The sequence below is a fragment of the Tinamus guttatus genome, unplaced genomic scaffold, assembly GCF_059628265.1.
Source record: "Tinamus guttatus ecotype Peru unplaced genomic scaffold, ASM5962826v1 Tinamus_guttatus_pri_ptg000047l, whole genome shotgun sequence".
Lineage (NCBI taxonomy): Eukaryota > Metazoa > Chordata > Aves > Tinamiformes > Tinamidae > Tinamus > Tinamus guttatus.
The window spans coordinates 998,130-1,010,770 of record NW_028288581.1 but is presented as its reverse complement, the minus strand read 5'-3'; the positions used below and the strand labels follow the sequence as shown (position 1 = coordinate 1,010,770).

General features: G+C 35.6%; 1 protein-coding gene across 1 annotated transcript in view; it reads right to left on the bottom strand.

Moving 5' to 3' along the window:
* The window catches only part of MYO16 (myosin XVI), a 250,981-nt gene that overhangs the window by 76,794 nt on the left and 161,546 nt on the right, over positions 1-12,641 (bottom strand). Inside the window, exons 21-23 of the mRNA XM_010216802.2 lie at positions 9,253-9,405; positions 8,436-8,636; positions 985-1,060 (exon numbers count right to left, since the gene is read on the bottom strand). Of these exons, the coding sequence (XP_010215104.2) occupies positions 985-1,060; positions 8,436-8,636; positions 9,253-9,405 (430 nt within the window). The remainder of the gene's footprint in view (positions 1-984; positions 1,061-8,435; positions 8,637-9,252; positions 9,406-12,641) is intronic.

Below are 12,641 nucleotides of genomic sequence, written 5' to 3'. Positions count from 1 at the left end.
TTTGAGAGAACGGAAAAATGCCCTGCTGCACTGATAGAATATAATGAAAAATGGTACACCTTCTTATACTGTTTGACAAATTATTATGCAAGTTCCAACTAGTGAGAACTGGAATCTCTCTAAAACTATAATCAAGAGAATTATATTCAAGATCAATTCTTCCATTTCTTTTTTCATTGTTAGTGCATATTACTTGCCTTTAAAATGCATCAATGATTTTACTAGGGAGTTTAGCTAATTTCACAGAAAAACTGCTAAAAGCCAATATATTGTAATAGTAGTGCTGATTGGAAAGACAAATATGACCTCCAAAAGACCTTTATTTCTATGGAAGGAAAGATAACTATATCCTACATTAAGTGAAAAATTCTGCAGTGGTTGAAGAAAAGTGACATCTCAGGATACACTGACATTTCCTCAAGGAAAACGTTTTGTTTTTCTTAACAGAAAGAATAAATTGTAGAGGTTTTTAATGATCTAATTAGAGATAATTAATGAATAAACTAGGATGCATTATTTTTAGACATATAATTATATAATATGCACAAGAAAAGATACTTAATTTTGCAATTCATTAGACATTGCATCTATTCATTGAAAAACAAAAGAACACCCACAAGATGCTACTTTTAGAAAGGATAGTGCATTCCACTGCAGTCACTATGATTTCAGAAGCCTTATTTACTTATTTTCTGGGATGAATTCACATTTTTAATTCACATTCAATGATATTTTTTAAATCATACTTATCTATCACACTATATCTTATTACAACACATCCATCTTTATATCACATCACATTATATAAATATATTTTATAAACGGAGTAGATTTCAAAAAATGTATATATCAAAAGAAGAGGCTTTTTTGTCACTGGGAACAAAACTATACATAAATTCATCTAAAAAGTAAAATGAAATTTACAGCCAAGTCATGAGAATGTTGCTCTAACAACAGCAATCACAAAACCAATTATTTACTTACTTTTCATTACAAATATGAGATTTTGTGAAAGGGAATCTTTATTTTTTTCTATTGAGCCAGCAATTTCATAAGTAACCTATGAAAAAATATTGTGACATCATTAGTAATGATCAACACATTCATTAAAAAACTTACAGCAGTAGAAATTAAACCCGTTTTTTTTTTTTCCTGCTCCACAATTAAAACCTGGCACCAGGTAGTGTCATTTGTTCCTTTCTTTCAAAGACCAACAATATTAGCCAGAAAAACTGTTTGTGTGTCTCTGTACATACAGAAGAAACTTCATCAGTCTGACTGCAAAACACTTTCACAGTGCAAGCCTCAGAGGTGTAGTACAGAGCAGGAAGCACTGATGTAGATATCACTGTCCCTCCAGGATGAGCAAGTTACTCCTGGTCCACAGGTTTCCTTGTCAATGGGAAACTCGCCACACTCACCATGACAAAACACTCCTGATGCAATCTGAATCCCAGTTTACACCAGGACAAGCTCCAGCCATTTATTCTGCCTCTGGGGGAAAGTTGCCTTCAGTCTACAGGTTATGTACAAACTCCATTTACTCTTCTATCAGAAATACCAAAAAAACACTTTGGATCACCTTGGCTGCCTGATACCATTACTTCAAGAACAGACGGTGCATTTCTCCACCTATTCTCTGAGTGCACATAGACTAACACATGTGGAGGGCACTCTGAGAAGGGAGCAAACTCAAGCCAGAATCCCTCAGAATATGCCCAAAGAAATATGACCCAGTGGCTTCTTAGTATTGAGAGTGGGAGCCACTGTCCAGAAAAGCAGCACTGAGACCAAAAAGTAGATACGGAACTTGAAGTGCCAAGTGATACTCTCTTACACACTCTTAGCCAGTTTTGCTAAACCTACAAAAATAGATCCAGCTTCAGTTTTTAAAGCAAACAGAAATGTAAAGGAAGACAGAAATGAATTTCCCTCCCCACACTGAGACGGGAATTTAGAGTTCTTCCCCCTAAAGGCCATTTTGTAAATGGGAGGATAGACTTCTCAGGATTGAAAGAAATGGTCCTCTCCTTTCTACTGGGGTATTGCAAGACTGTAATTAAGCCATTGAAGTTTTTCTGAATATGTTGTTAATCTTGAATTCTGTACTGCGTGTCAATCTAGCTTTAACTTAGGGAAGGAAGTGCTCTTCTCACTTCCTCTCTGAACTCAATCATTATCCCTAACCTGGACCTTCATCCCTCCCATACTAACCAGGACATACAGACCTGAGTCCCCTTGGATTGAAACAGTAACAAAACTAGTGCTTCCTACTTCTAAGATGAAATCTCTCACCACCAAACTACTACATGATAGGTACATGCTACTTTATTCATAAAAGAGAAATTTCACGGGATGCCTATTTCTCTTGAAGGGTGTTCAGCATGGCTTCTGATGGATAAACAGCCAGTGTCTTGGTTAGGGTTAGGGTTTGGAAATAAACAGCTCTGGCTTGCACAGTAGTAGAACTCAAAGAGAATTGTAAAGTTATATAGGAAGAAAATTATGATGACTCATACCTCCAGGATTAGGAAAACTCTTGATGGGAGCCTCTCAGAACACGATTTTTTTTCCTTTTTTTTTTTTAAATGATTACTTAACAAGGGGTTATGCTTCTATCTAAATCTTGTTGTAATTTTTTGTTGTATCTCTATCCTAAGCCACTTAGGTATTTGGGGAGCTTTTTATCCTTGCTTAAATATAATTAATAAAGCTGTAAATACATAATTAAGATTAGCAATATTAATCAGTACATTAATTATTTTTCCATTGGGTCATTTCACAATTATGTAATGCTATCTTAATCATGAAAAAGACTATATTACTTGAATCCACATAATCTGTTATATTAAGTAATTGTCAAATGATGCAATTAGTATGGCATCTGCCATAGAAAAGGGGTAACGATAGTATTATATTCTTTTCTGTGACAGTTGTAATATGCAATTTTCTAATTGTACCTCCTAAGAAAATACTACACAGTTAGTAAACTATTAGGATAATTTAAGTATACTATTAAATGCTTTTAGTATATTTAAAGTAAATGTTCTGCTGCCGTGGCCCATAAAATATAGTTAACAAAACTTATTCTGTAAATCTATAATGCCAATTACTAATTGAGTGTATTAGTCTTTAACTAAATTAGAAAAAGTGAGTGGTGGGAAGAGTAGGTAAGTATAGCAGTGGGAGATAATAAATTATGATTAAATATCTACACTGAAACAGAGGGAAATTGGGTATTGGTATAATATATCACCGACCTCTAGAACTGTATTCTTAATACATCTCTCATATCACCTAAAGTACATAAAGTTTAATAGGATTCCCTTTTATGAAGAAATTGCTAACACTTTTTTCCAGAGAACTGGTGAGTCGAGTCACTGGCTAAAGAAGCTGAAACTCACCCAATTACATGCCACTTTGAGGTTCAGTGTTTACTGTCAGTTCCACAAATAAGGGAAAGAATAAAAGAAGTCCTTTTCAAGCTGTTGATTCTGTAAACTGCATCCTGCCCCAATCAGAGGTGCCAACCTACAGCGGAATTTTACCTAAAGCGCATACATTTCCACAGTGCTTTTTTCCAGTGGGTTTCTATAATAAAGCAGGCTAAAACTCTGATTGGTGCACTGATTGGTGCTCAAATATAGTGTGTAGTTATTTTAAATAGGAAAAAAAAAAACAACAAACATTGAATGATTCAGACAAGAAATGTGAACTTAGCTCATGGTTCTAGTAACAGAAAACATATCCATTATTTCCACTTTCTATTATTTATTACAGCTGTTTGTTCTATCTTGCTCTGCATGGTGAATTCTTTGGGTACAGAGTATGTAAACCTACATTTCTATATTGACTAAAGGAAACAAGATCCTTAGATGATATCTCAGTGAGTTCTTTCCATTAAAAATAAAATAGCTTAAAGTTCCACACAGCACTTTATATCAACAAAAAAACAGAATAAAACAAAAACAAAAAAAAAAGGATTGTATTTGTCTCCCTATTTGACTTAAATTCAGAAAGGAAAACTACCTAAATTATTCATGCTGGTAGTGTGTCAGGCCAAATGTTCATTCAGCCCTGCTATTCTGTTCTAGACATTTAGGGAAAAATAGAGCCTAAGTCTCCCACAAGCTCCCACCTCAGTCAGAACTCTGACCATCGGGGATTTATTGAACTGGAGACTGTATCTCATCTTGGTCTTGGTGGATATTTCCTCCATGAGCCTGCCTAACTGCTTTTGTAAATTAATACTTTTGGCATTGCCAAAACATTGCCTCTGTGGCTGGGACTTTCTTGCTCAACTTTTTGAGCTGGGCAGAGAGGAACTTCATGAGGTTCAACAAGGACAAGTGCAGGGTCCTGCATAACCCCAGGCACCAGTACAGACTAGAGGTTGACCTGCTGGAAAGCAGCTCCATGGAGAGCGATGTGGGAGTCCTGGTTGACAATAGGTTAACCATGAGGCAGCAATGTGCCCTCGTGGCCAAGGGGGCCAACAGGATCTGGGCAGGAAGGAAGGAAGGAAGGAAGGAAGAGAGAAAGAAAGAAAGAGAGAGAAAGAGAGAAAGAAAGAAAGAGAGAAAGAGAGAGAGAGAAAGAAAGAGAGAAAGAGAGAGAGAGAAGAGAGAGAGAGAGAGAGAGAGAGAGAGAGAGAAAGAAAGAAAGAAAGAAAGAAAGAAAGAAAGAAAGAAAGAAAGAAAGAAAGAAAGAAAGAAAGAGAGAGAAAGAAAGAAAGAAAGAAAGAAAGAAAGAAAGAAAGAAAGAAAGAAAGAAAGAAAGAAAGAAAGAAAGAAAGAAAGAAAGAAAGAAAGAAAGAAAGAAAGAAAGAAAGAAAGAAAGAAAGAAAGAAAGAGAAAAACACAACTATCTTGTCTATGTGAAAAAGATAATCTTTGTCAAATAACCTTTAGAAGCTTTGGCATGGCTTAGACTAGACTGATTTGATTGTTATGTCTGGGGATTCAGCCTGGGGAAAAAAATAAAGAAAATGAAAGTGTCCTTATTGATTAATCCATCTCCTTTTGTCTTTTGATTTAGAGGTTCAGTTTCAGAGCCTGCCTGGGATATATACAGCATTTCAGAGAAGACTTCATTGGAGAAGATGAGTGGACAGCTGAGAGGTATTTTGAAATGTGCATATCTTAGAAATTGAACAGACATTGATCTGCACTTAAAGGACATTATGAACACTTCTTTAAAGAGCAAAGAAGTTGGTCTTTTGGTTCAGTTTATGGCGGTACTATAGATCAGAACAGTGGCAAGAGAAACAGTGAGAGGAGACCTACCAGATTTGCTAATACAAGTATAAATCTAAACTGCATAAAACTCAAATTATGATGACAGATTATTCAGGTTACATGAAGAAGGGGCAAGTAGTTCATTATCTCAGACATCAGCATGCTAAATACCACTGCTGGCCAATAACGCATCTCTTGGTATTGTGTTAGGGTAACATATTTCAAATTTGCTTCTTGACATGTTAATGCCTTCACAAAATTCAGAGGACTTTGAATCCTGGAGAAAGTTAGAGAATGGAAGATTATCCTTCAAAAATCACTACTATCAGAAGGGCTAATAGCTCAGTAATGTAATTCATGCAAAGCCCTATGTCATGTGAGAGCCCGTAAAATATGTTATCCTAAAAGTATGGAGAAATTCAGTATGACACATTCTTACTACAGTTTCAGCTGATGATAAGATGCACTGATCAACTACACCCACAAAACCTTTTGTCTCCACAACATAAGTGTGCAGTACATGGTGCTGAACCAACCTGCCACAGCCCTCATGATGCTGCCAGGTACACAGCCTCTTCCAAAAGCAGCTGAGAATACCCACATTCCTGTTAAGGAATCTGACATAAAACAATATCCCACATGAGCAGATTTTTTCCAGAAGAGATCAGATGATACCAATGTTCAGAATAATGTGTAAAACAACTTTCAGAAAAAGCCTTCCACTAGATTTTTAAGTCGTACACAGCATAAATCATTCTTTTCTGCCTTCTGCCTGAACAGAACAGAGATAAGCTTTTTGTCTTATAGCACTCAGATGTCAAGACATTAAATAGTTCTCAGAACAGACTCACAATATATCAAAGCATTGTGGAATGTTCAGCTGCAAAATTCAAACTGGGAGATAAAGTAAAATACTTGATATGATCAAGCATTCATACTCTCAGTGGTCTTTACTAAGTGTGTGGTCATATAGTTAACAACTGTATCATATTACTTCTGCACAGAATGGCAGATTTAGTACTGTGCAGGCATAGTATTGAATAAAATTCAAATGAAAAGAGGAAAAAGTTGTTTGCCTTCTTTCACAGGCCCATTCTGTCAAACTTCTATAATACAGCATTCTCTCTCAGTTTCCACTGAAAGACTTCACACATACTCTGATTTCTTCCATGTGCACACTCGTTCTTCATCCCTAAGATAGTTGCACACTCCTTCTTTATCCCCAAGTAATCAAGAAAAAAATCAAATGAGGTCTCTCAGAATCATGACTTTCCTAATATACTGTCCCCCCCACTACATCAAGTATGTATTCCAAATACTTGGCATTTTCGTTTCCATCAGACATTATTCTGAGCCTTCTCTTCCCACATGCCTTCTTAGACTCATGCCTTTCTCTTGCTCTTTTTTCCTCCACTTCTTCCTATTATTTCCACTCTTTTCCTCTTAGTACTGCCTTTCCTGTGGAAGTTTAATTAGGTTGGGAACAACATTAGGGCTAACATCATTATTTCTAGAAAAGACTACTGGGTATAAAATATATGGGAAAGGGTGGTACGTGATAATGCATGACTACAATCAAACAAAAGGGCCTGCTAGTGGAAAAAAAAAGACAATTTATATTCCCATGACAATGCTGACACAAAGTGTTAAGTTATGAAGATGTTAGTTGTATTTATTGGACATGCTTGTAGCATCAGCTAAAACTCCCTCATAATAGAGATCTCGGTTTTGTTCATGAAAGGCTCCCTGTTAATCTCCATTAAAAAAAAATAAGCAAAAATAAGTTAAATTCCTCTTCTGTGAGGAAGGATCATTTTCAACACCTGCTTTTTCCAATATAACTGCACTTCCAGCAACTGGAAGTGTATGTGTAAAGATGTGAACCCACATCTTTTGAGACTTAGAGCTACATGAGTATCCCACTGAAGAAAAAGCCAAAATTACATGGGTCCGTTTGGAGGTCACACCAGGACCAAGGTGGAATATTAGTCTTTTTGTGATCCAGATGACATGGAGAACCAGCTGTTTCACATTTACTGGGAACTACATCACTGTTTCAACTTTTGATACCCAGGGAAATCAGGCTGTCTGCCCTCACCTTCTGTTTAACATAAAGTCGGCATTCACACTAACTTCCTCCACAAATACCAACCTAGACACCACCAGAATATAAATGAATAAGCTGAGAAGTGGAAAATTTCATATTCAATTACCTGTCACATTTTACTGGTAATTCTGTTTCTACCCTCTGGGTCTGATTCATCTTTCAGTTACATTCATGTAAATAATGAGAAGCTTTAGCAAGTTAAAGGAGTTACATCAGTGAAAAATTGCGGTAAGAATAAAATCAGATCCTCTGGTTTTAAATTTGGGTATTTCTGAAGGTAATCACTCAGAGAAAAAAATGTTTTATACTTCACTTACTTTAGACTCATTTAATTGATATAAGACTATAATAATGGCTATCAAAATCTGTCTAACTATACCGTTACTTTATACATGAAAGTGCCAATAAAACCTGATATATTTAGAAGTCTGATCTATTAACAATTTCTATCAAGTATAAATCACAAATGACTACTATAAAATCGGTGCTACAATGTAATAATACCACAGTCTCAAGAATAGCATCACCAATTTTAAAATGCCTTAAAAATTCCATTTTTATCAATTTATCAGGATATATGTATAATTATTTAGTACACTTGTGTAATTATTTAGTACATAAATGCTAGCATCAGGCATTATGTAAATACATATAGATCACTGAAAAATACAACCTATGTTCATAATATGATACTTTCATAAGATATCTTTAAGGATCCTGATCAAATCACTATTCCAAGAAGGACAGTTAAACATTCCTATTGATTTTTTTCTATTTATTTTGTCTGAGACAGAAGCATTTTACTGTTTCAGACTGGTAATATGAATTCTCATCAAAACACTTTATCATAGCTGACCAATTTCTTGCTTACCAACCTTGCCTTTTCTGTCTCTGCTTAAGGGGTTAGTTGCTATACTGAAGCACCTCCTGTTTTCCTTAGCCTTTCACCAAAAAAACCAAAACCAAAAACAAAACTGAAGTGATTAGGCAAATATCACATTCACAACCAAAAGCTGGCAAGACCTGGCAGAATTTCATTTTGTTTAACCTTGTGCATTAACTATGTGTATGCAACCATTCAAACAACTTACCCGCCCAGCATAATGCATAACAGTGAAAGAGGAGCTCTGATCCTTTGGGGCAAGGTTACCATTTCCATCTTTTGCGGAGGAATATACTGTATTTGTGTCTGATGTATCCAGGTAAGACTGAACACGTTTAGAAAGACTCTGTTCCATTGACCAAATCGATTGACTTTCCTCATCCAGCATTGACAAAAAGCCCGATGGCTTCTGAAATGAATAAAATAAAGAGTTTTTGTTTTCTGTTTTTATGCAGGACCAATAGAATTCCAGTTGTTTGTTGCAGACTAACACAGCTTGTAATTCAGTAAACAAAACTGTTTAATGCCTTTTCGGGAAAAAAAAGAAAAAGAAAAGAAAAAATATGCTGGTAAGCCTCCCAGTCTACGCACATCAGATAATTCTACAAGAAATACAGGGAATAATATTTCCTTTCCCTAAAGTGGCAATTATTGCTGATCTTTTAAGAAAACAATTAGGCTATTTTTTTCATAGTTATTGTACTCCAGTAACTAGCTCCAGGCACAAAAGAAACAGTCAAGCTTACAACAGGGGCCAAAGGGCATGAAATGGCACACAGATCCTCTGTGTGGACCTGTATGGGGAAGGAACTTTGGTTCTATCTTCTTCTGCCCAGGACTGTTACAAATCTCTATTAGTCCTTATGCGCTGGGCAATTATGATGGCCCCTCTCCATGGTCTCACTGGACTCATAGAGTTCTCAACAAGATTAATAAATCAGAAAACACAGGCACAAGTTTTTATTAGTCTAACACACAGAGTATGTGCATAAATATGCATGGTGGAAAATGGATCTGAAGACTACCTGAAAGAAAAAATCCAAGGCTGCGGTATGGTTACCAGGAGAATACACAGTTTCCATGGTAACTCCCTCTTGTACACATTCGGCTTGCTCTTGTAGGAAAAGCACCTCATTGATATACTGGTGTATCTTCTCATTGGTCATGTTGACACACAGCTATTGTAAAAGGAAGAAAAAAATGAGTATTAGAAGTTTACTGGATAATTCATCAGTATAAGGTTTACTGCATGTCTAATATTGAATTCGATGAAATGTCAATCTACAACATGTTATCTCTCGGTAAACCACAGATTAGGAAGCCCCCAGGGAAATTTCCATTGTAACAACCATTATTATTAAATTGGGAAGAAACAGTTTTCTGTCTGTATAGATCATTTGAGAATTCCACATAAGAATTTCATATATGCCAATTTCAACCAGAATTATCAAATATAACATAAAGTCACACTAATTCTATTGATTGAAAGGGAATAACACTACATATAAATTGATACACTTAATATTCTGCAGTTTATAATTAGGAAGACTACACAGTCATAGTGTGTTTTAGAAAAACAACTACAGATTATGCAGCTAGCTCAGTACTAACAAAGACATTCAAATTCTGCTTCTGCATGTAATATCACTGAAGTCTAAAACAGTCTCTTAAGAGCTTGCTCCATTTTGCCCAAATATATCTTCTAAAACAACTAGGTGCAGTCTACTGGATGTCTTCCTGCATTTTATCACCATTCTAAGGAAAGGTTGGCAAGAAATAATAATATAAAAATCCCTTGAATACTGAGTGCCTTATGAGAGTTATAGTGCTTCATGCTTTCATTCTCCTGTTAGGGGACCAGCTGCCTGATTTAATACCTCCAATAACGCACCCCACCTCCTGAAATACAGCATTGCACGGAGCGTGCGTGTGTGGCGGGGTGGGAGGGTTGGCTTTTATGACAGTGGAGCATCTGGGAGCTAAAGGCTAAGCCTTTAATTTGGTGCAGGAGGAAGGGGTTCCAAAGATAGCTGAATTGCAGCTCCTGCAGAATGCTTCACTAGCATTTAACGTCTCTAGATGCTTCTGTTCTCAGCTAAACTGTGTGATTTGGGGCTGAAAATGAAGTTTGCCGTATCAATTTCTACTTAAAAAATATTCCCCCAATTATCTATACAACATCACTATTACAAAACAAACAGCTTATAGGAATCCAATTTTCAGGTGAAAACAGATGGGGTTGTATCAACTTTATTTTGGGTCTTTTCTTACTTCAAAGCTCACAACCTGCAAAAGTAAATGCTGAATAACTTTGTGGGATTCAATTTTAATTGGTTTATTTAAATCAAAATGGAAAATTTAGTGGAAAATTATAAAATCTCTTCAATTATTATATTGAGAAACAATAGGAAATTAAGAAAATAGAAACTCTTAAAGGGTTTGAAGAACTCATACATGATGAATGATGCAAGAAATGAATGCACACAGTCTCTTTTCAGATTAAACTAGGCACATATTTGTTTTGGCCATAAATGGTATCTTCCATGAATAAAGTATGTAAAAGTAATTCCAACAGCAAGTAATATTAAAAAAATATGAAATATTCAGATCAATCATAAAACTACATGGCTTAACATCCAGATGAGGGAAAAGAACTCAAGCAATGTATAACATCTGCCTGAATTTTCCATTAACACCTTACGCTAATACAGTCTGCTTGCATTTGCTGTATAGTGAAATATGCTAGTATGAATAATAGAAAGAAAAACCGAACAAAATGTCTCATTAATTGAGTGTCTTTACTAATACAGAAAATTGCAGACAAAGAGAGTCTTAAATAAAATGATAGATTTTTAAAAATAGGATTTTTAAAATTTCCTTATCTCATTTGATTAACAATGAAAGTATAAAATTGACATACGATTGATTTATAATTTAAGGAAAGAAACAGGTTTTTAAATTTTAAGGCAGTCAAAATATGCTTTACTGATCACTTGCCGAATTCTAATTCTAATTACAAAATCTTTTCAGAAGCTTCTTAACATTATTTTAGAAGACAGACATCAGGTCACAAGCTTATCTCTCACAGGATATGCAAAGCTTTAAAATGAACTTATGCTGCTTGCACACCTCCATTTGCAAAAGTGTACTTCAGAGAATCATGGCATTCAATTTTATACAACTCTATTTACAGTTAGAGAAGCTGAAAAAAAAAGGCTATAGAATCAAGTTTCCTTTTTATCCTGTGATTCCCCTATCCTGTAATTCCCCTAAAATAAATAAACAGAATAAAGGTACTTTAAGATCTGACTGTGCAGCAAGATTATTAAACTGTGTAAATTGAGCTGGAGGGTAAGAATGTCTTAGTCATATCTTAGAAAGATCTGATAAATAACACTGGATTCAGCTGCCAAAAGTAAAAGACATTATTTTGCTAACATATTGGCAGAGAACACACTAGTTAAGACAAAAAGCATTTATAGATTTTCCCAATCAGTTTATTATGGAATACACAGGTCTGCTCTCCAGCAGTGTAAGTAGCAGCATCACCCAGAAGAGCAGAGGCGCCCTCCGGACAGGAAGGTGCTGCAAACCAGATCAGAAAGCAAGCTCAAGCGCTCCCACAAAATGCAGGCTGCTCGAAAGCTGCTCCAGCAAGCAGTAGTTGTGAGCAACAGCTCTGCAGAATGAGAACCAGGAGCCCAGCCAGGGACTGCTGCAAAGCAGGACGTTCAGATTGCACTTTTTCCCCATTTCAATATGTTTTATACAGCATGCTAGGAAAAGGTGATATAAGGAACACTTCAAAATAAGAGCCTGACACCAGCTGATGCAATATTTTAAATGGCAGAAATGCAGAAATGGGATGAAAATGAACTAAGCTAACTTTTCTAATCTATCCCTTCTTTTTTCTCTCTCTCTCTCTCTCTTTTTTTTTTTTTTTCCCGTCACCTTTGAGCAGCATATTTGCTTCATTTTGCAGAGCTACTCAACATTACTTATGGTGCTTCTTTTCATTAATCATCACTGTTAAACCATCACCTATATTCTTCTTACTGACTCCACTGTAAGACCTTCTGTAGGAAATCCTCTATCTAATGCTGCTCACTGCTAACGTTTCTAGGTAAAGAAACTATTACTAGAAAAAAAAAAGCACTTATTTCTTGTTCAAGTAATTAAACAAGCTAAGTATAACTAACTTTTTTGGGGGGCTGCGGAATTTGAGAAAATACAATAGTATTTGTTAAGAATTTAGTAAGAAATTATAATGGAATTTTGGTAAAATCTGGAGATATTTAATGCATTTGATATTGTTAGTTAGTACTTGTCCCAGCCCTCTCACAAATACATTTGAGCAGTTAATACTTGTCAACTTTAAAACATTTTCACATACATTAAATCCAAATCTAGGTAG